This window comes from Peromyscus californicus, unplaced genomic scaffold, assembly GCF_007827085.1.
Source record: "Peromyscus californicus insignis strain IS unplaced genomic scaffold, ASM782708v3 Scaffold_2__1_contigs__length_46816999, whole genome shotgun sequence".
NCBI lineage: Eukaryota > Metazoa > Chordata > Mammalia > Rodentia > Cricetidae > Peromyscus > Peromyscus californicus.
The window spans coordinates 45,368,061-45,388,932 of NW_026294540.1; the positions used below are offsets into that span (position 1 = coordinate 45,368,061).

Here is a 20,872-nt window from a genome sequence, read left to right on the forward strand (position 1 = left end):
CATGAAAAGGTCAATTGGGGGGGCTCACAGGGAGTCACATGTCCTGCCTTACACAGACTCCGACTCAGGAGCCCCGGGAGCAGCCAGCGGGTGCCTGTGAATACAGCTACTGTGAAGACGAGTCGGCCACAGGTGGCTGTCCCTTTGGGCCCTACCAGGGCCGCCAGACAAGCAGCATCTTTGAGGCTGCAAAGAGAGAGCTAGCCAAGCTGATGCGGATTGAGGTGGGTAGACCGTGGAGGGAAGCAGGGTATGAGGGAGGCAGGTGAAAGGCTGGCTGGGTCCATCTCAACTCCCTCCCTCCCCAGGACCCCTCTCTCCTGAACAGCAGAGTCTTGCTACATCACGCCAAAGCTGGCACCATCATAGCCCGCCAGGGGGACCAGGTAAGGCTGACCCTTGACCTGTGGTACCAGATCTCTCCTCTTGTGGCCTCCATGATTCTGTGATGTACCTCCTTCCAGCCTTGGTGCTGCCTGCTCGGATAGGTGCTCATTAAATAGGCAGGACCAGGGCTGGGGATATAGAGTACTCTCCTGGCATGCATGAAGCTTTGGTTTCACCCCCAGCACAACGTAAACTGAGCATGGTGGTACATGCTTGTCATCCTACTACTCAGGAGGTAGAGGCAGGAGGATCAGAAGTTCAGGGTCATCCTCAGCTACATAATGAATTCAAACTTACTCTGAGCTACATGAGACGTGGTCTCTAAAAGCCAAGAAATAAATATATTTGTTTATATAAAAATAGAGATAAGGTGTGTGTGTGTGTGTGTGTGTGTGTGTGTGTGTGTGTGTGTGTGTAAAGTTGACCCAGAGACCATACATTCTCTCCTGTGTTGAGAAAGATGCAGAGGAAGGGCACAGTCATCAATTGTGTCTGCCATGGTTGTGGTACTTGGCATGGAGCTAGGTTGGTCTTTCATTCATCTTTATAATTATTACTGCTACTTAAAAGTAATTTTGGTACTGGGATGGAACCCAGTACTTCACACATGCTAGCCAAGCGCTTTGCCACTGGGCAGCACCCCAACTCTGTCTGCATGTTTCTGTGGCCTCCATCCACTCACAGGCGCGTAGGCTGGCTCCTGTGTAAGCCTGAGGCATGAGGGGTGTGACAGTGTGTCTCCATATCCCTCCGTTCTCTGGGGAATCTGAGGCCCGCCAAGGGAAGAAGCCAGAATCTTATATTCAGATGTAAAGGAAGGGAATCTGGGATGAACTGGTGAGACCTGAAGTCTACATTCCTTTTTTTTTCTTTCTTTTTTTTTTGTGTGTGTATACATATGCATACTGTTTTCATTTGTGTGAATGCCTATATAAATACATGCATGTGCACATGGATGCATGAATTTAAAGGCTCATGGTTGATGTCAGGAATTATCTTCCATCAGCATCTCTCATTCCAACCTAGAGTTCACCAATACACCCAGTCTCTAGCTAGCTTGTGCTGGGGATCTAGTCTCCTCCTGAGGCTGGAATTACAGGTGGTCTGCCATACCCCCCTGACATTTCTGTAGGTTCTCGGGGATCTGAACTCTGATTGTCACACTTTAGCAGCAAGTGATTTAACAGCGGAGCCAGTTCCCAACTCCTGAGTTGAAATCCACACTTTGTCTCTAGTTCCTTGTGTGACTCCAGGCAGAGACTCTAGAAAGTCCTTGGCCTCCTCTGTCTGTGGGTGTGAAGATAATAAGCCATCAGCTCCTTGCATCAGCACAGAGGTGACGACCCAGGAAAAGTTTTACAGGGGCTTGCAGCTCCGTGTGTCTCTAGTGACAGTTGAAGCCAGCAATGGGATAGAGGCTCTGAGAACCTGGGCTGGATTTGGGGGTCAGGTGGAATGTGACCCCTATTGATAGTTGAGAGGTCCTGTCATGTGATGAGGGTGCTCTACCATCCCTCAGCTGCTCGTAGCAGGCACAGGCTCCTTTAAGGAGAGGAAGTCAGATAAGGCTGATGTCAACCCTGTGTGGCCCCAGGGTTGAGGAAGCACAGTCACACCGGCCCCTGCAGTCCTTGCTGATCAGGAAGGTGGTTGAGTCAGACCCAGCCCTGGGCTGCAGAAAGGCCTGACTGTTCTGTAGCCCCTGCAGGAGGCTTTGCTCTGTTTGTCTCCTTGGCTTTGTTGGGAATGGCTGTGGTGCTCTGCCTGTCGCTAACGTTTCATACCAATGCTTTTTAAAAAAGGATTTATTTATTTTATTTTTTTGAGACAGGGTTTCTCTGTATAGCCCTGGCTGTCCTAGAACTCACTCTGTAGATCAGGCTGGCCTCAAACTCAGAGATCCGACTGCCTCTGCCTCCCAAGTGCTGGGATTAAAAGTGTGTGCCACCACCACCTGATTAGATTGATTTATTTTTATGAGTATGAACGTTTTGCCTGCATGTATGTATATACACCATGTGTGCGCAATGCCTGCAAAGGCCAGAAGAGGGCAACAGAGCCCCTGCACCTGGAGTTATAGATGGTTGTGAGCTGCCTAATGTGGGTATTGAGAACTGATCCCAGGTCTTCTGCAGGAGCAACCAGTGCTTTTAACCACTCACTTATTCTCTATCCTCAGTGCTTATTGAAAAAAATGTGTGTGTGTGTGATGGAAATGTAACCCACAGCCTTTGCCCATGCTAGGCCAGTGCTCTATTACTAAGCCACCCCTCCCCACTCCAGCATTTTAAAAATGGATATATTTATTTTAACTGGGTGTTAGTGGTACACACCTTTAGTTCCAGCACTCAGGAGGCAGAGACAGGTGGATTTCTATACGTGTGAGGCCAGCATGATCTACATAGTAAGACCCTGTGTGGCAGCGTACAAGCAGACATGGTGATGGAGAAGGAGCTGAGAGTTCTACATCTTGATCCATAGGCAAGGAAGTCAACTGTCTCACTGGGCATAGCTTAAGCATAGGAAACCTCAAAGCCCACCCCTACAGTGACACACTTCCTTCAACAAGACCACACCTCTTAATAGTGCCACTCCTTTTGGGGGCCATTTTCTTTAAACCACCACACCACACCCTGTGTCAAAAAAAATTTTTTTTAATTTTTAAAATTACATGTATTGGTGTTTGCATGTGAGTACAGGTGCCCATGGAGTCCAGAGGCATCAGATCCCATGGATCTGGAGTTATGGCAGTTGTGGTTGTACCTTGGTGCTGGGAAGCAAGCATGGGTCCCCTACAGTAGCAATATGCATTTTTAGCCACCGAGCCTTGCTAGTGCCCTCCCCGAACTGTCACATTTTTGATTGCTATGACTTGCGCAGTGTGTGTGTGCCCCCTAGACCAGGATACTAGAATCCCCAAGCAATGTAAGGGCTCATCCAGACTAAAGTATCAATGTGTCAGAAGCCTATTACTGTAATACAGAGAAACCCTGCTGTACACAAGCATCTTCCCAAGTCTGCACCATCTCTAAGGCATAATCCGCATCTATAATGGACAATTTCAAATTCACAATGATCCCAAATCTTAAACCTTGTGTCAACATGATATAAGTAAGTAAGTCCACACTTGACCTGGGACATATTTCAATCGAACAAGCAATAAAAATAGTGTATAAAATTATCATTTAGGGGTTGGAAGGATGGCTTAGTTGGTAAGGTATGTGCTTTGAAAGCACAAGGACATGAGTTCGATCCCCAGAACCCACATTCCCACATTAAAATGCAGGGTGCGGTGTAGTGGTATTTGCCGTATTTGCCTGTAATACCAGCACTGGGGAGGTAGAGGCAGGAGGATTGGGAGAGGTCAAGGTTCTCCTCAACTACATAGCAAGTTTGAGGCCCACTTAGGTTATATAAGACCATGTCTTGAAAAGACTAAACTAGCCGGGCGCTGGTGGCACACCCCTTTAATCCCAGCACTGGGGAGGGAGAGACAGGCAGATCTCTGTGAGTTTGAGGCCAGCCTGGGCTACAGAGCGAGTTCTAGGACAGGCACCAAAGCTACACAGAGAAACCCTGTCCCGAAAAACCAATTTAAAAAAAAAAAAAAAAAAAAAAAAAAAACCTAAACTAAAAAAATTAGCTTTAGGTTATGCATATAAGATGTATATGAGACAAAAATGACACCTGTTTAGACCTGTATCCTGTCACCAAGATACCTCATTTTACTTCTGTAAATATTCCAAAGTCCAGGAGTGAGGATTCCAGAACACAAAACACTTCTAGTCCCAAGCACGTTGAATAAGGGATACTCAGCCCATGTTATAACAAGGACCTGGTTAAACAGGTTTTGAGAAATGCTGTTTTAGCCTTTCTTGGAAATTCTGAGTGAGTTCATTAGCATGCTCAAGGCCCTGAAGTCCTGCACTAAAATTTTCCTGATCTTGCCTCACGGTGGTGGCGAACCCCTTTAATCCCAGCACTTGGAGGCAGAGGCAGGTGGATCTCTGTGGGACCAGCCTGTCCCGTTTACAGAGAGAGTTCCAGGACAGCCGGGGCTACACAGAGAAACCCTGTTTGGAAAAAAAAGTTCCTAATCTGGAACTGCCAATCATGGCAGCTCAGTTGGTGAAAGAACTTGCTGTACAAGCCCAAGGACCAGAGTTCAAATCCCCAGCATCCTCTTGAAAAAATCAGGGTGTTGTTAGTTTGTAACCTCAGCCAAGGTGAGGCTGAGACAGGAGGAGACTTGGGGGGTTGCTAACCCCCCAGCCTAAGCTAAGCAAGCGCTGGGTCCCAAGGGTAAACTTGTCTCAAAAAAACAACTGAGGCAGGTTCAGGGGCACATGCAATTCTGGAGGTGGAAGAAGATAGATTTCTGGGCGTTTGAGATTAGCCTGGTCTACACAGCGAGTTCTAGGCCATCTAGGGATACACAATGAGACCCTGTCAAATCACAACAGAAAGAAGATGGACAGCATCTGAGGAACAACACCCAGGCTGTCCCTCTGGCTTTCATATGACACATAACCTGTGTGAACACACACACACTCCCAATACAGTAACAAGCCGTAGCGTGGTTTTAATAATTCCTGTATGTAATCCGAACACTGCCTGGAAATTGTCTCAGAAGGTTCTGGCACATATGCATGTGGGTCCCTTCACCTTGCCCCTCATCACTGTTGCTGCTGTGTCTCATCAGACAGGTTGGTGTGCTGGACAGAGAAAGATCTTCCCATCTCTAGGTGGTTTCAATTCCTCTTTTATAAAGGGGTGGGGCTAGGATCTGGCTGGCTGGTGAGACTAACCACAAAAGAGAGAAACAGCCATATACTGAGCATTTGCCGTGTCCAGGATCCTGTCCTGCTTGCTAGACAGGAGGCAAAAAAAAATATCTGTATGCTTTTGGTGAGTCAGCAGTTCTGATGGATGGCACTCAGAGGAGCAAATAAATCCTTGCAAACTCAGAGGGCTTAGAGCGACAAAGGCCACATTCTTGGCACTACAAAGACTGGCCGATCAGGGCAGTGCCTCTAAGGATGTGAGCACCACCAGCAGAGCAGGAAGGGTGGGGCGATGAGTTAGGTTTAGGTGGAGGAAAGGTCAGTCTAGATAGAGAGCAAGTTGTGCAAAAGTCCTGGGGTGACGCCGTCTCCTAGCTTGAACGGCCAGGAGTGTGCGTGCGTGTGCGTGTGCGTGTGCGTGTGCGTGTGCGTGTGCGTGTGTGTGTGTGTGTGTGTGTGTGTGTGTGTGTGTGTGTTCATGAAATGATGCTCATGTGGAGGTCAGAGGACAGCTTGGGGGAGCCTGTTCTTTCCTTTCACCGTCTGAGACCTGGCATTGAACTCATGTTGTCAGGCTTGGCAGCAAGAACATTTGCCAGCTGAGCATCTTGCCTGTCCCTGTTTTTTCTTTTTTGAGGTCTCAAGTAGACCAGGCTAGCCTGGAATTCCCTGTAGTCCAGGGGGCCCTGAACTGGAGCCCCTCCTGCCTCTGCCTCCTGAGTGCTGACCTTAGCACCACACCTGGCTGAAGACCTGTTTGATCCCTAGCACTGGGGGAGGGGTGTGAAAAAAGAAAAATACTTGGAAATACCTCGAAATAGAAAGGAACATGCTCGTGGAGGACACAGAAGCAGTCGGGGGATCAAAAGGAATAGTTACACCAGCGCAAAGGGACCTATTGCTTTAAAGGTTTTTATTCTTTGCTTGTTTGTGGGTGTATTTGTGGGCATGCGTGCCACAAGCATATGTGCTGGTCAGCAGACAGCCTTTGGAAGTCAGTTCTCTCCTTCCACTATTTGGGGCCCAGGGATTGAATTTGGATGTCAAGCTTGGGAGCAAGTGCTTTTACTCTGAGTCAGTGCAAAAGCCCCAGAGAGGCTCTTTTCAAGGGGGATCCCATGACTGAACAGTAGTTCATAACTCATAGAGTTTGCCTATTTAAAGTGTATATTTTACTGAGTTTTTATACATTCACAGAGTTGTGGGATCAATCTTAAGACATTTGATCACCTTGAAAAGATCTTAGCTACCAACCTCTCACCGAAGGCCTGGCAATCACTAATCTTTCTTTGTCCATAAATGTGTCTGCTTTATTTTTTTTTTAATTTGTATTTTTATTTTGCAATACAATTCAGTTCTACACATCAGCCACGGATTCCCTTGTTTTCCCCCCTATGGCCCCCCTCACCTTCCCCCCAGCCCACCCCCCATTCCCACCTCCTCCAGGGCAAAGCCTCCCCTGCGGACTGAGATCAACCTGGTAGACTCAGTCCAGGTAGGTCCAGTCCCCTCCTCCCAGGCCGAGTCACGCGATCCTGCATAGGCCCCAGGTTTCAAACAGCCAACTCATGCACTGAGCACAGGACCTGGTCCCACTGCCTGGATGCCTCCCAAACAGATTAGGATCTCACATTACCCAGGCTGGCCTTGAACTCCTTATCCTCCTTTCTCTACCTTTTAAGTGCTGGGATTACAGGCATCTGCCCCAGGCCAGGCTCTGTGTAGGTTTTTGAAGCCTCCTGCTGGGTTTCTTTTGAAAAGAATTCATGGGCCTTAATCTGGCCTAAGAATTTGGTGACCCATTAACAATGTCTGTTCTGGGTGCAGATTCTGGTGTAGATACATACATAGGATCATCCTATCTGCAGAATTCAACCAACAAGGACTGAAAATGTGTTTAGTGTGGCTGGAGGGATGGCTCAGGAGCACCTGCTGCTCTTTCAGAGGACACAGATTCAACACTCAGTACCCACACAACTCACAACTGCTTGTAATTCCGGATCTAGGGGATCCATTGCCCTCTTCTGAACTCTGAAAGCACCAGGCAGGCACTTGGTGCACATGTATTTAGGCAAACAAAACACTCATACACATAAAACAAAAATACATCATTAAAAAAAAAAGGCTGGCATATGCCTTTAATCTCAGCACTCTGGGGGCAGATATAGGTGGATTTCTAGAGTTCAAGGTCAGCCAGGTCTACAATAGCAGTTCCAGGCCAGGCAAGTAATGAGACGCTGTCTAAAAAAGAAAAGAGAAATAAAGTGTAGGTAGGCCTAAGACTATGTGTCTGTATGGACAGGTACAACATTTCCCAAGCAATACAGTCTAGCAATATTTACATAGTATTAGAGTATAAATAGTTGCCTAGAAATAGTTTAAAGTCTACTGGAGAGTGTATAGTGTGTACAGGTTCTATGCAAATACGACACCGTTTTGTCCAGGTGAACTAAGCATCATGAATTTTGGTATCTACAAGGTGTCCCTGGGAACAATTATGTTGGACACCAAAAAAAACCCAGTTATTCATATCCAGTCTGTCCATCCCTACTTTTGCATTCTATGAGAGTGAGGATTACTGATGTGCACCAAGACACCTGTGTGCCCAGCGCTGGGGACTGAACTCTAGGCTTCATTGGGCAAGCACTCTGCTTCAGTGAGCTACATTTTAAATTATGACGGGTTTTCACATATCCCAGGCTGCCGCTGAACTGGGTTTGCAGCTGAGAATGACCTTAACCTCCACCTGAGGGCTGGGACTGGAGTCATGCATCTCCAGTTTATGTGGTGGTGGGAATTGAGTTTGGGGCTATCACATGCTAAGCAAGTGCTCCACCATCTGTGCTACATCTTCATCCGTTGTGTTTTATTCCATCTTATTTCTGAGACAGGGTCTTATTGTGTATCTCTGGCTGGCTCCAAACTCAAGCTGTCTTGTTGCCTCAGCCTCACAAGAGCTAGAATTGTAGGTGAGAAACACCACACTGGGCTTGCTTGCTTTTTTCTCTTTTTCTTTTACTTGTGTTGTTGACACAGGGTCTCAGATAGCCCAGGGTGGTCTCAGACTTGCTCTGTAGTCAAGGGTGACTTTGAACCCTCCTTCCTCCATATGCATTTCTGCCTCTGCTTCCAGAGTGCTGAGTGCTGGGATTATAGGTGTGCACCACCATGTCTGTGTATGTGGAGCTGGGGATGAAAGGCAGGGCTTCCTGTGCACTAGGCCAGTTCTTCGCCATAGGAGCCATATCCCCAGCCTTTTCTTCTTAACCCTTCTTTAAGCCTTCCTGTGAGGTGCACTGACCTGAGTTTAGGGGAGAGGTGCTGTGGCTGGCTCATCTCTTCGCCCAACCTCTGTCCTAACAGGACGTGAGCCTGCACTTCGTGCTCTGGGGCTGCCTGCACGTGTACCAACGCATGATTGACAAGGCTGAGGAAGTGTGCCTGTTTGTGGCACAGCCCGGAGAGCTGGTAGGCCAGCTGGCCGTGCTCACCGGAGAACCCCTCATCTTCACACTCCGTGCCCAGAGAGACTGTACTTTCCTGCGGATTTCCAAATCCGACTTCTACGAGTAAGGCTGAGATTGGGGTGGGCGTGGCACCTGGATGAGCGCCGTCCAGTTATTTTTTTCCAAGGCCGGGAGAGACCAAGACCTCATCCCTCAACCCCATTTCTAGAAGGGCAGGAAGGACCCCCCAGATAGAGCCTCCCAACACCTTCTAAGGCAGTTTCGGGTCCTTCCTGTCTCACTCCCTAGCCGACACCCATTTTCTTCTTTCCTTTTAACATGTCCCGAGAAGGCCTGGTCCCACACGTCCCTTCTTCTTGCTTGCAGGATCATGCGTGCACAGCCCAGTGTGGTGCTGAGTGCAGCGCACACGGTGGCCGCGAGGATGTCGCCGTTCGTGCGCCAGATGGACTTTGCCATCGACTGGACCGCTGTGGAGGCCGGCCGCGCGCTCTACAGGTACCACCCTGATCCTACCCCACGATCCTATCCTGCTCAGACTCTACCTACAATTTTACCTGACTCCACTCTTCGTCCGCCCCAGGCAGGGCGACCGTTCAGACTGCACCTACATTGTACTAAATGGGCGTCTCCGCAGTGTCATCCAACGGGGCAGTGGCAAGAAGGAGCTAGTGGGGGAGTATGGCCGCGGTGATCTCATTGGTGTGGTAAGGGCAGCCCCCTTCTCTCTCCAAGCATAACCAGCACTTCACCTATATGCACATCATCCGGGTAATCTGATGGAAGTGGAGAATGCATCCCCAACTTCAGTCCCGACCCAGGCCACTTCCCTGGCTCGTTCTTGAGAGTCACAAGCAATCAGTCCCGGTGGGTGAAGAGTCTGGACTCCACCCTCAATACGTCTCTTCAGGTCCCCATTATCACCTGAGGTGAATTCTTATTTTGTATCCCAGGTGGAGGCTCTGACCCGGCAGCCACGAGCCACCACTGTGCACGCTGTACGAGACACAGAGCTGGCCAAGCTCCCGGAGGGCACCTTAGGCCACATCAAACGTCGGTACCCACAGGTGCATCTCCTGGTCGGGGAGGTAGACGGTAGGGGGCGGAGCCTCAGTGTGCCAGGCTGCCCTGGGCAGGGTGCAGCCCAAGTAACAGGATTTCTAGCCTACCAGGTGAAGGAAGCGAAGGTGGGACCCTTCTGTCTCTCTAAACACAATTTTCCTCGCTCTCCCCCAACCCCTGCCTCAGGTCGTGACCCGCCTTATTCATCTCCTGAGTCAGAAAATTCTAGGCAATCTGCAGCAGTTGCAAGGACCCTTTCCAGGTGAGTTTGCCAGCCCCGGGGCATAGTGGAGGATTTAGACTGGTGTGCCCAGAGCATTCTATCAAACAGCATGATTGGAAACCGAATTTGACTGTAAATCTTGCTGGGGGCGGGATTGAAACCGGAAGTTGTCCCAATGGGGGCTACCCTTATCACACGTGCATCTAGTGTATGCTGGGAAATGTAGTCCTTGTTTCAGGCAGTTTGTTGATTGGTTTAAAGTATGCTAGTGGGCGGATTCTTTTTTTAAATAAGGGCAACACTTATATTACACTTATTATCGTGTGTGTGTGTGTGTGTGTGTGTGTGTGTGTGTGTGTGTGTGTCCGAACATGTGTGAAGTTCAGAGGAATCAGTTTTCTACCTCCCACCATATGGGTCCTGGGGCCATCAGGCTTCAAAGCAACACCTTTACCTGCTATCCATCTCGTAGGTCCATGGGGGTGGATTTTTCAGCAGGGAGGTTGGTTCCTAGTCTCAATAGAATGCAACCTGAGCATCCTGGGAGAGACTCAAAATATAATAACAAGAGAGCGCGTGGCATATGGCACCAGGGGCATATTGGTAAATGGCTTCTGAAGTTGAACTGACCGGCTAGGAAGTGTGGTTCTAGCTACTGGAGTGTGGTTTCTGTGAGCTAGAATAATCACAGTGCAGTCTGTTTAAGCCATGCCACCAAATGGGCCTGAGCTTTACATTTTTGCTAATCTTTCCCCCACATAAACCTTGACATCCAGAGAATAAAGGTCAAGGGCGTGTAGGTAGGAAAGACGTAATTTAAACACACACAAAGATCCCAGTGTCAGAAGCTGGTGAGTACAGACAGGGAAACAAAGTTAGGTAATTACACAGGGCTGCAGGCAGAAAGTGGGAGAGAAGGAAGAGTGGAGGGGTTTCTGAGGACTGTGCGCTGAGCCTTGACAGTTGACCTGAAGCTAGGTGTGGGGAAGAAGTAGGTAGGGCCACACAAGGTTTGGTGGTTTGGGGGCTTTGTTTGTTTCTTTTGAGACAGGGTCTCATGTTGCCCAGGCTGGGCTTGAACTCATTATACAGCCAAGGATGACCTTGAATTGATGATGCTCTTGCCTCCACCTTCTGAGTGCTAGCTCACAAGCATATGCTACCACATCAGGTTTACGTGATGTTGTGGCTGGAACTCAGAGTGTTGGGCAGCTAAGCCAAGCACTCCACCAACTGACCTATAGCCCTAGTCCAGGGTTGGTTCTTTTGAACCACCAGAAGGAGTAACTTGAGAGGGAGAGATGGGGTCAGGAGCAAAGGGCCTTGGAAGGTGTTTGAGTTCATGAAGTTTTTCATACGGGAGAGAAGAACCAGGAGGTAAGGTATGAAGTGAGGCCTGGGCAGGAGACAGGAGTGACATCTCCATCTGGATGAGTCAAAAGCATATGCTTGTCTAGCTTGATGTTGGGACACCGTAGCTGAAGTCAGAATGGAGTGAATCTGAATGGTTCTAACAATGCATAATGGGTAGCTGGGTATATAGCACATGTCTGTTATCCTAGCACTTGGGGGTCGGGTGCAGGAGGCAGGATTTCTAGGTCACCCTCAGCTGCATGAGACCCTGTCTCAGAAAAGAACAGCAACAACAAAATTGCATGACAGCTATCACTGAGATTAAGGCCAAAAGTGAAGGGTACTGGCCACATCTCAACAAGAAATACCCAAGGGTAGAATTGTATGTCGGGTACTACAGCCGTGGCCTCGGCATAGAATACCATAATAATAGCCATAATAATAGCTCAGAGCAGTGAGGGCTGGGGGACAGAGAGCAGCAAGAGCGGAGAAGGTGGAGGATGAAGAGGAAGGAGGGGAGGCATGGAGGGGGAAGGTGGGGGAAGAAGAGGAGGTGGAAGAGGAGATGGAAAGGGAGATAAGGTAGTAGGGATAGAAGCGGAGGTGGTGGGGGAGAAAGAAGACATCCACTTCTCCAAGCACAGAGTTGCCCTGCCAGTCTGCTCTTGGTGTTTCAACAGGCTCTGGGCTCAGTGTCCCACAACACTCAGAACTGACCAACCCAGCCAGCAACCTGTCCACTGTAGCCATCCTCCCCGTGTGTGCTGAGGTGCCCATGATGGCCTTCACTCTGGAACTGCAGCATGCTCTGCAAGCTATTGGTGAGTGGGAAGTCTGTCCAGTGAACCACATGTATATGCACCAGTCATCCCTAATAAGTGGATATACCCTGGTTGGTGAGGGGCTGGCAGGTAGGATGGAAAAAGATCGTAAGCCACAGCAATGGGTGAAAAGTATCGGTTCTAGGAGAGGCCTCCCAAATGTTGAAGTAGGCTCCTGATTTCCATTCCTCAACTATCACTAGGTCCCACGCTCCTCCTTAACAGCGACATCATCCGGGCACGGCTGGGGGCTTCGGCACTGGATAGGTCTGTGGGGATCAGGGAGGGACGCTGGAAGGGTGGGAGGCACATGGTGGAGATTCTTACAGACTGGGTTGGAATGCTAGGCTTCTGAACAAATTGTCCCATCCGTGGGATCAGTAGGGAGACAATGTAGTCAAATCTCTCTTCCTAGCAGGGTTGTCAAACTAGAAACCCAGGGGCCATATGCAGCTCCCATTGCTATGAGTGTGGCTCAAAACATACTTATGAGTATATTATTATTATTATTATTATTTGTAATTTGATTACATGGTTCTTGGTATTTTTGTAGATGATGTCACATAGGAAAGTAATGCAAAACAAATATTAAAAATAGACATATGTATGCCCTTGCAACACCCGGAGTCCCCATTTCAACATCCTCCCATCCCCTCTTTGGCATGAATTTTAATTGCTAGGACCTTGGATTATCTTACTCTTCCCAGCAGTAAGATTACACTATCTGTATATTGGGAGAGGTTGTGGGACCCCAGGTTAGCTCCAAGATGACACTCACTCATCTCATCCCAGCATTCAAGAGTTCCGGCTGTCAGGGTGGCTGGCCCAGCAGGAAGATGCCCATCGCATTGTGCTCTACCAAACTGACACATCGCTGACTCCCTGGACCGTGCGTTGCCTGCGCCAGGCTGACTGCATCCTCATTGTGGGCCTGGGTGACCAGGAACCCACCGTTGGTCAGGTCTGGAAACCATGTACAGTAATACGCACCCCTTCCCACCCTCCCCTCAGGATCCCATCCATCCCTTGCCCTTCTGCACCTGTGTAAGTCCATGTGCACTCTCACGGTGTTGTTCTGTGACGGGACTGAGTTTGGCCAGGTGAGGGCCGAGAAGGTCTCAGTGACCCCCACCTGTCTCTGTCTTCCACAGCTGGAGCAGATGCTGGAGAACACTGCCGTGCGTGCCTTGAAGCAGCTGGTCTTGCTGCACCGGGAGGAAGGCCCAGGCCCCACGCGCACAGTGGAGTGGCTCAACATGCGCAGCTGGTGCTCGGGCCACCTGCACCTGCGCTGCCCGCGCCGCCTCTTTTCACGCCGCAGCCCGGCTAAACTGGTGAGGGGCGGGGCCTGGGTGTGGCGCCATCAGAGCCTCGGGAGGTACACCTTCTTTTTGCAAGTGTAGTTTGGGGACTGCTTCCATTCCAGCGGGGCTAGGGCTTGAGGGTGACTGCTCTTCTGTCTGGGGTTGAGGTGTGGGCGTGGCTTGGAGAAGGGCCCTTCGTGGCACGCCCCCTGCTGCTCCGGACTGGGGACACAGCCCTTCACCTGTGGGTGTAGCTTGATGTCGTGCCCTCTTCTGCCTATGGGTGAAGTTTGGGGCCAAGTCTCATCTGCCTAAGGTTGAAATATAGGGGTACAGCCTGCTCCACAGCAGACCTGGGCTCTGGCAAGGCCAGGACTTGGGCATGGCCTTGAGAGGGCCCCTAGGAGGCACACTCTCTTCTGTCTAGAAGCAGGACTTAGGGAGCTGAGACAGAGTCTGGACCAGGGCGGGATGGGTAGCAAAGATCAGCATGTGCCTGAGTGGTGCCCTGGACCTGATCCCTATTACCAGAGTCTAATGCATCTCTGTTCTCTCTTGGATCCCAGCACGAGCTGTATGAGAAGGTTTTCTCCAGGCGTGCAGATCGGCACAGCGACTTCTCCCGCTTAGCTCGGGTGCTCACTGGAAACACTATTGCCCTGGTGCTGGGTGGGGGCGGAGCCAGGTGAGGGGCAGGGGTGTATTCAGAGATACAGCTTCCTTACTGGGGAGGCCTAAGGGGCGGGGCCAGGGTGACCAATGGGTGGAGCTTATTACCTTGGAGAGCTCCCATAGCCTGGTAGCTGGTCACAGTTTTCTTTGCCAGGAGAAGTGGGAGCAGAATTCGCGGGGGCAGGTCCTAGCAGGTCCCCAGTTTGTCACTGGGTCCCCTCTATTCTGCAGAGGCTGCTCACATATTGGGGTGCTGAAGGCATTGGAGGAGGCAGGGGTACCAGTCGACCTTGTGGGTGGCACGTCTATCGGCTCCTTCATCGGGGCCCTGTACGCGGAGGAACGCAGCGCCAGCCGTACTAAACAACGAGCCCGGGAATGGGCCAAGGTGTGTTTCATGGGTGTAAGGCGATGGGGTTGCAGCGCCCCAGAAGTGCAGGGAGACCTGTGATGATGTCATAGCCTGATCCGGTGGTGTGGGCAGGGTTCCATGCTCTGGAGATTCTGCCTAGATCTTTACAGTAGTAACACTGGGACCTCAGATGACCCTTCTGTGACTTCTTAGCCAATGACTCTAATCCCCAAACTCCAGCTAGAGCAGTCATGGTACTGAGTGACACTCATAATCCCTGTGTGTACCTGGCTGTTCCGGAGCAAAGATCTCTGTGATTCTAAGCCTCTCATTCTGACCATTTGATCCATAGAGCATGACTTCTGTCCTGGAGCCTGTATTGGACCTTACATATCCCGTTACCTCCATGTTTACTGGCTCGGCCTTTAACCGAAGTATCCACCGTGTCTTCCAGGATAAGCAGATTGAGGTTTGTCCATCCCCCACACCTGGCCCTGCCTGTCTCTTCCCAAGGATTTTCTACCCGCTTCTACCTCATTTTTTGCCCCTTCCTAGGACCTGTGGCTGCCTTACTTCAATGTGACCACAGATATCACTGCCTCGGCCATGCGTGTCCACAAAGATGGTGGGTGCCATCCTGCCTGGCCCTGCTACAACCATGCTGGCCAGCTGTGTGGGGGTGGGCTGTAGGGGAGGGGCAGCTGAGCGTCTGGGACGTTGTTAACACAAGTGACCGTCCACCTGGGCCCGTCCACCGACCACTAACCATCACCCACTAATGTCCCGAAGGCCCCAGGTATGTCCATTTTCCGGAGTGGGGAGCTGGGAGGCTTGTCGGGCACCTCACCCCCTCCCGCCATCCCCCACAGGCTGCGTGTGGCGTTACGTCCGGGCCAGTGCCTCCTACTGTCCCTACCTGCCCCCGCTCTGCGACCCCAAGGACGGGCACCTGCTGGTGGACGGGTGTTACGTTAACAACGTTCCAGGTCAGCGAGCCCAAGGGCTGGCCGGGCCTCCAAGTGTGTCTGAGCGTGTCTGTGCGTGTCTGTGTCTGTGTATCCCACCGGGCAGGCTCCCTGTGGCGGTATGTGCGTGCCAGCATGACGCTCTCAGGCTACCTGCCCCCGCTGTGCGACCCGAAGGATGGGCACCTGCTCATGGACGGTGGCTACATCAACAACCTGCCAGGCAAGTGGCTGCCCACTCACATCTGCGTGGACATTTATCATCGGGCACGTGCCCATGCTGACTCCTGCACATGCAGACTTGGAGGGGCTGATGCATGTGGATGGGCAAGCTCAGGACACACACAGCTTGTTCAGGGATATAGAATGACCCACGAGCATGCATCTACTCATGCACACAAACGTCATGTGAGTGTATGTGGACAGTAACGTGACACACGAGCATGCATCTTCTCATGCACACAGACAGTCATGTGAGTGTATGTGGACAGTAACGTGAACATTTGAAAAGCACACACATCAGGCATGGTAGTAGCACCCACCGTGATCCCAGAACTTGGAAGGTGGAGGCAGGAGGATAAGAAGTTCAAGGCTACCCAGCAGTGGTCATGCACTCAGGAGGCAGGGCAGGAGGATCTCTGCGAGTTCGAGGCCAGCCTGGTCTACAGAGTGAGTTCCAGGACAGCCAGGGCTACACAGAGAAACCCTCACTCTCAAAAAGTGTACCCCCAGATTTGTAAGTCAGTTTCTCTTCCTCTCTCTTTCTCCCCCTCTCCCCCTCCCCCCCCCCCCTCCCCCTCCCTCTCCCTCTGTCTCTCTCTTTCCTCTGGTCTCACACTAACTGTGGGGTGAAAGCAGCTGTAGCACACTGTGTGCATCTGGGCCTGTGCTCGACTTCATGAAGAAAGCGTTTTTTTAATAATTACATATTATTTATTTTCATGTGTGTACATGTGGAGGTCAGAGGACAGCTCGTAGGAGTTAGTCTTCTCATTCCATCCTGCGGGTCCCGGAGGTTGAGCTCTGGTCATCACGGTTTAGCAAGTGCCCCTTCCTGCGGAGCATCTCACTGGTCCTGCTGCTTCTTGTTGCCATAGTAGAACCTAAGCTGGCCTCCAGCTTACCACATAGCTGAGGATGATCTTCAGTGTATAGTCTTCCTGCGTCCACTTCTCAAGTGCTGAGGTTATAGGCATGAGCCTGCCTTAAAACAGATTTATTGGGATAGCCATGCCCCACAATCTACCTCTTATCTGCAGTTTCTGTCATAGTTTAACAGGGTGAAAACTCAGAGCAGAGCTGAAAGCATTTTCTCATGGTCCTTTGCAGAGTGGCCAATGCTGTGCGTGTGCTAGACATCTGAACACTGCACAGCCCTCACACAGAGTGACTGTTAACAGACCTACAGGACACTAGCACACTTGGATGTGCAGATACATGTGGGCTGGGAAAATGGCGCTGTTGATGGCACAAACGTAATAACCTGAGCTCCATCCCAGTACCCATATGAAAAGGATGGCGCAGTGGTGGGCACCCATAACCCCAGCACTGTGAGGTGAAAGCAGACAGGAGGCTTCCCCAGGGCTTGCTGGCAAGCCAGTCCAGTGGAGTGGATGAGCTCCATGTTCAGTGGGAGACCCTGACTCCATAAAGAAGGTACAGGGCTGGATAGATGGCTTAGCAGTTAAGAATGTGCACTGCTCCTGTGGAGGACCTGAGTTCTCTTCCCAGCACCCACATCTTCACCACTGCCTGTAACTCCATCTCCAGGGACATCCAATGCCTCTTCTGGCCTCTGGGGGCACTGTACACAAATGCCCATAAACACACTCCACACACAAATCTTTTTAAAATTTTTGTTTGTTTGCTTTTTTGAGACAAGGTTTCTCTGTGTAGCCCTGGCTGACCTGGAACTTGCTCTGTAAACTAGGCAGTCCTTGAACTCACAGAGATCCACCTGCCTCTGCCTCGTGAGTGCTGGGATTAAAGGCGTGCGCCACCACTGCCGGGACTAATCTTTTTTATTTTTAAGGTGGCAAGTGATAGAGGAAGTATTGACCTCCAGCCTGCACACAGCACACACAGATGGACATTTGCTGATATGCTTTCAGACAGGCCTAGCGAGAAATGCAGGCAACAGCAGACATGCTCCTTCCCACAAGAGGGATGTGAACAGACACAGGCATGTGCAGGTGACATGCATGCCCAGAAACATAAACTCAAGGATAGCCACACAAAGTTAAATAGACAGTCGGGTATTCCCTTGGGCTGGGATTGGCTACAAGACTGCCTCTGGAGTACACAGACATGCAGATAGACAGCCACAGACATAACTGCCATTCATACTGGACCATCTTCCCTTGGCTTCATTTGCATCAATTTCCATGTCATTTGCATGACACCATGATGTTTGCATGTACCCTCCCACATCCCTGCCCCAGTATTGTATTGTGGTATCTGTGGGACTGGGTTGGGCATCCCTGCCCTGCTGGGCCCCTGTTGGGAGGGGCTGCTGACCTCTTGGCTCCACAGCGGACATCGCCCGCAGCATGGGGGCCAAAACAGTCATTGCCATCGACGTGGGAAGCCAGGACGAGACAGATCTCAGCACCTACGGGGACAGCCTGTCTGGCTGGTGGTTGCTGTGGAAACGGCTAAACCCCTGGGCAGACAAGGTGAAGGTTCCAGACATGGCTGAGATCCAGTCCCGCCTGGCGTACGTGTCCTGTGTGCGGCAGCTGGAAGTTGTCAAGTCTAGCTCCTATTGCGAGTACCTGCGCCCATCCATTGACTGCTTCAAGACCATGGACTTTGGAAAGTTCGACCAGATCTATGTGAGTGGGGGCTGCGGGAGGTAGACGGGTGATTGAACAGTAATGTCTGCAGGAGATGCGATGTAGATATAGCTGTGTGTAGTCTATGTTTGTGCTAAATTTGTTAGGTGCCAGCTGCGCTGCCTGAAGCGCTGGGTAGTGGTTTCTAATGAGTGGTGAATGAACGTGCTGATCAGTTAGTAATGTCTGCCCTAGGTCTGGAGAGGGGTGTTGTAGTATGTTATGTGCCACTGACCCTGCAAAACACGTCATAGCGCACATCAACTGAAACTGATCAGGAGTTGTTGCCCACGTCAAAACATCTGATGTCCTTCTGTGATCGCTGGAAGGATGTACCATAATAGACTAATGTCTACTGTGGACATGGGACATGACACTATTCACAAATATACTGCATATTTGCAGACCTTGAAAATAGTTTTGCACGTTACCATCCTGTGTCAGTTGGTACTTGAAGTACTGCATGGTGGGGCTGAGTGGGAAAGACTGTGAAGAGATTGATTGGTAATGTCTGACAGGGACACCAACTGGAAATCTGGGCAGGTATGCTACGTATCACTCTGAAATAGATTTAATCCAGGTGCCTGCTCTCCCAGAAGTCAAGCACTTAATGGGCATATTGAAGGAAGCTGTGTGGAGATGTAGGGAGTGGTATCAGGCATAGTCCCAGCCTCTTTGTTTCTTACAGGATGTAGGTTACCAATATGGGAAGGCTGTGTTTGGAGGCTGGACCCGTGGTGAAGTCATTGAGAAAATGCTCACAGACCGGCGGTCTACAGACCTTAATGAGAGTCGCCGTGCAGATGTAAGCTTGCCATACTTTTGCTGAGGCCAGTCTTATTCAGAGATTCCAGAACCCTGAGCCCTATTTCTATTCTGGAAACCTCAGATGATCCAGTACATACCTGGGTTTTACTGAAGCCCCTCCGATCTCAGACACCACCTCAGGGTCCCTTCTGAGCTCTTAAGACCCTTCAGACCACCCCCACTTCCAAAGTCTCACCCTCTGCACCCCACAGATACTCGCCTTCCCAAGCTCTGGCTTCACCGACTTGGCTGAGATCGTGTCCCGGATTGAGCCGCCAACAAGCTACGTCTCTGACGGCTGTGCTGATGGTGAGAGGCTGAGGGGAACCCCCGAGAGTTGGGGGTGCTGGGCCTGGAGATGGGGGCATGCATGGCTGGAAATCGCAGCCCGGAGTCGGTGTCTCCTCACCTGTGCTTCCCTCCCAGGGGAGGAATCGGATTGCCTGACTGAGTACGAGGAAGACGCAGGACCTGACTGCTCAAGGGATGAAGGGGGTTCCCCCGAGGGCGCCAGCCCGAGCACTGCCTCAGAGGTGGTAAGAATGGACGGCCCGAGGCCCCCTGATGTCCCCGGGAGATCACGTGTGCCATTGATTGAAGGGAACGGATTGAAGTCTTTGGGGTGGTGTTGGGTGACATGGGAGCACAAGTTTGAAGATGTGGGGGTTCATGTTTTGGGACTGACACACTAAACCCACATTGGTTTCATGTCTGTTGTTATGACGAAATACTTTTCCAAGGAACTTAGGGGAGAAAGGGTTCATTTATCTCACAATTCAAGGTTACATTCAGTCTTGGCAAGGGAGACAAGGAGGCAGGAGCCTGAGAGAGCTGCTGACATTAGGTCTGCAATCAGAAGGCAGCAGTAGGTGTGTGCATGTCTGCACTCAGCTCACTTTCCCCACTCTACAGCCCTGAGTAGGAAATGGTGCCACCCACAGTAGGCAGGTCTTCCCAGGACAATTAATAACTTAATAAAGACAACATCCACCACATGCTCCCAGCACAGCTTGATTTAGACACTCCCTTACTGAGACTATCCATTCCCAGGGTATTCCAGGTTGTGTCAAGTTGACAATTAAAATGAACCATCACAGTGTGTTAGTGTCCCTGGGCCCAGCAGTGTGTCATATGCACAAACTGGTTGTTTCTAAGGTGGCATTATGAAGCAAGGTCTGAGATGACACTGATTTTGAGTGGTGAGGGTCGGGCAGTTCTGTTATGTAGATGCCACAAAGTAGGTGACAGTCACCCAGTCTGGGTAACACACATACATTGCCTGTCCCCTACAGGAGGAGGAGAAGTCCGTGCTCCGACAACGACGCTTTCTGCCTCAGGAGACCCCCAGCTCAGTAGCAGATGCCTGAGGACCTTGAGAGGGGACCCCTGTTCCTGGACCAGGTTGTGGGTGGGGCTGTGGGGGAGCTCACACTCTTATTCCTGCTGCTATACTGTGAAACTCCCTGGGCCCTTCCCCCTTGGCTCCAAGGCCCACACACTGGACTGACATGCCCTGTCCCTGAGAGGGGGGCAGAACTGCACTGATGACCTTTGACCAACGACGTTACCTAACCCTTAATAAACTCTCACCCCTTTGGAAGCATCTGGGTGCTGTCTTGGTGTTTTGGGGGCTCCTCACCACACTGTCTGTGCAGAGCATGCAGGCCGGAGTCTGAAGGAGCCTGTGGCTTGTCCCACTGCGGTGAGAACTCGCATGTGGGTCCCCTGCATGCTGACTCCAGACAAGCTTGTCCCTCCTTGCCTGGCTTGTGAATGCTCCCAGGGTGTCTCGGGCACCCCTTACCCTCCCTATGAAATTGCACAGCCACTAAGAGGCAGCT

General features: G+C 50.8%; 1 protein-coding gene across 13 annotated transcripts in view; it reads left to right on the forward strand.

Annotated features, from left to right (window-relative positions):
• The window catches only part of Pnpla6 (patatin like phospholipase domain containing 6), a 30,209-nt gene extending 9,575 nt beyond the window's left edge, over nt 1–20,634 (forward strand). For 11 of the 13 annotated variants that reach the window (XM_052754645.1, XM_052754642.1, XM_052754649.1 and 8 more), the window contains 21 exons: nt 57–224; nt 309–386; nt 8,535–8,740; nt 9,005–9,136; nt 9,222–9,345; nt 9,592–9,705; nt 9,887–9,962; nt 11,957–12,097; nt 12,301–12,364; nt 12,890–13,058; nt 13,249–13,431; nt 13,968–14,086; nt 14,305–14,461; nt 14,778–14,894; nt 14,981–15,050; nt 15,497–15,613; nt 17,923–18,224; nt 18,913–19,029; nt 19,244–19,340; nt 19,458–19,567; nt 20,324–20,634. In XM_052754645.1, the coding sequence (XP_052610605.1) occupies nt 57–224; nt 309–386; nt 8,535–8,740; nt 9,005–9,136; nt 9,222–9,345; nt 9,592–9,705; nt 9,887–9,962; nt 11,957–12,097; nt 12,301–12,364; nt 12,890–13,058; nt 13,249–13,431; nt 13,968–14,086; nt 14,305–14,461; nt 14,778–14,894; nt 14,981–15,050; nt 15,497–15,613; nt 17,923–18,224; nt 18,913–19,029; nt 19,244–19,340; nt 19,458–19,567; nt 20,324–20,398 (2,736 nt within the window). In that variant the 3' untranslated portion in view covers nt 20,399–20,634. Of the gene's footprint in view, nt 1–56; nt 225–308; nt 387–8,534; nt 8,741–9,004; nt 9,137–9,221; nt 9,346–9,591; nt 9,706–9,886; nt 9,963–11,956; nt 12,098–12,300; nt 12,365–12,889; nt 13,059–13,248; nt 13,432–13,967; nt 14,087–14,304; nt 14,462–14,777; nt 14,895–14,980; nt 15,051–15,294; nt 15,412–15,496; nt 15,614–17,922; nt 18,225–18,912; nt 19,030–19,243; nt 19,341–19,457; nt 19,568–20,323 lie in introns of all 13 variants that reach the window. The other 2 variants (XM_052754652.1, XM_052754641.1) reach the window with 1 other exon arrangement.
• The last annotated feature ends 238 nt before the right edge of the window (nt 20,635–20,872 follow it).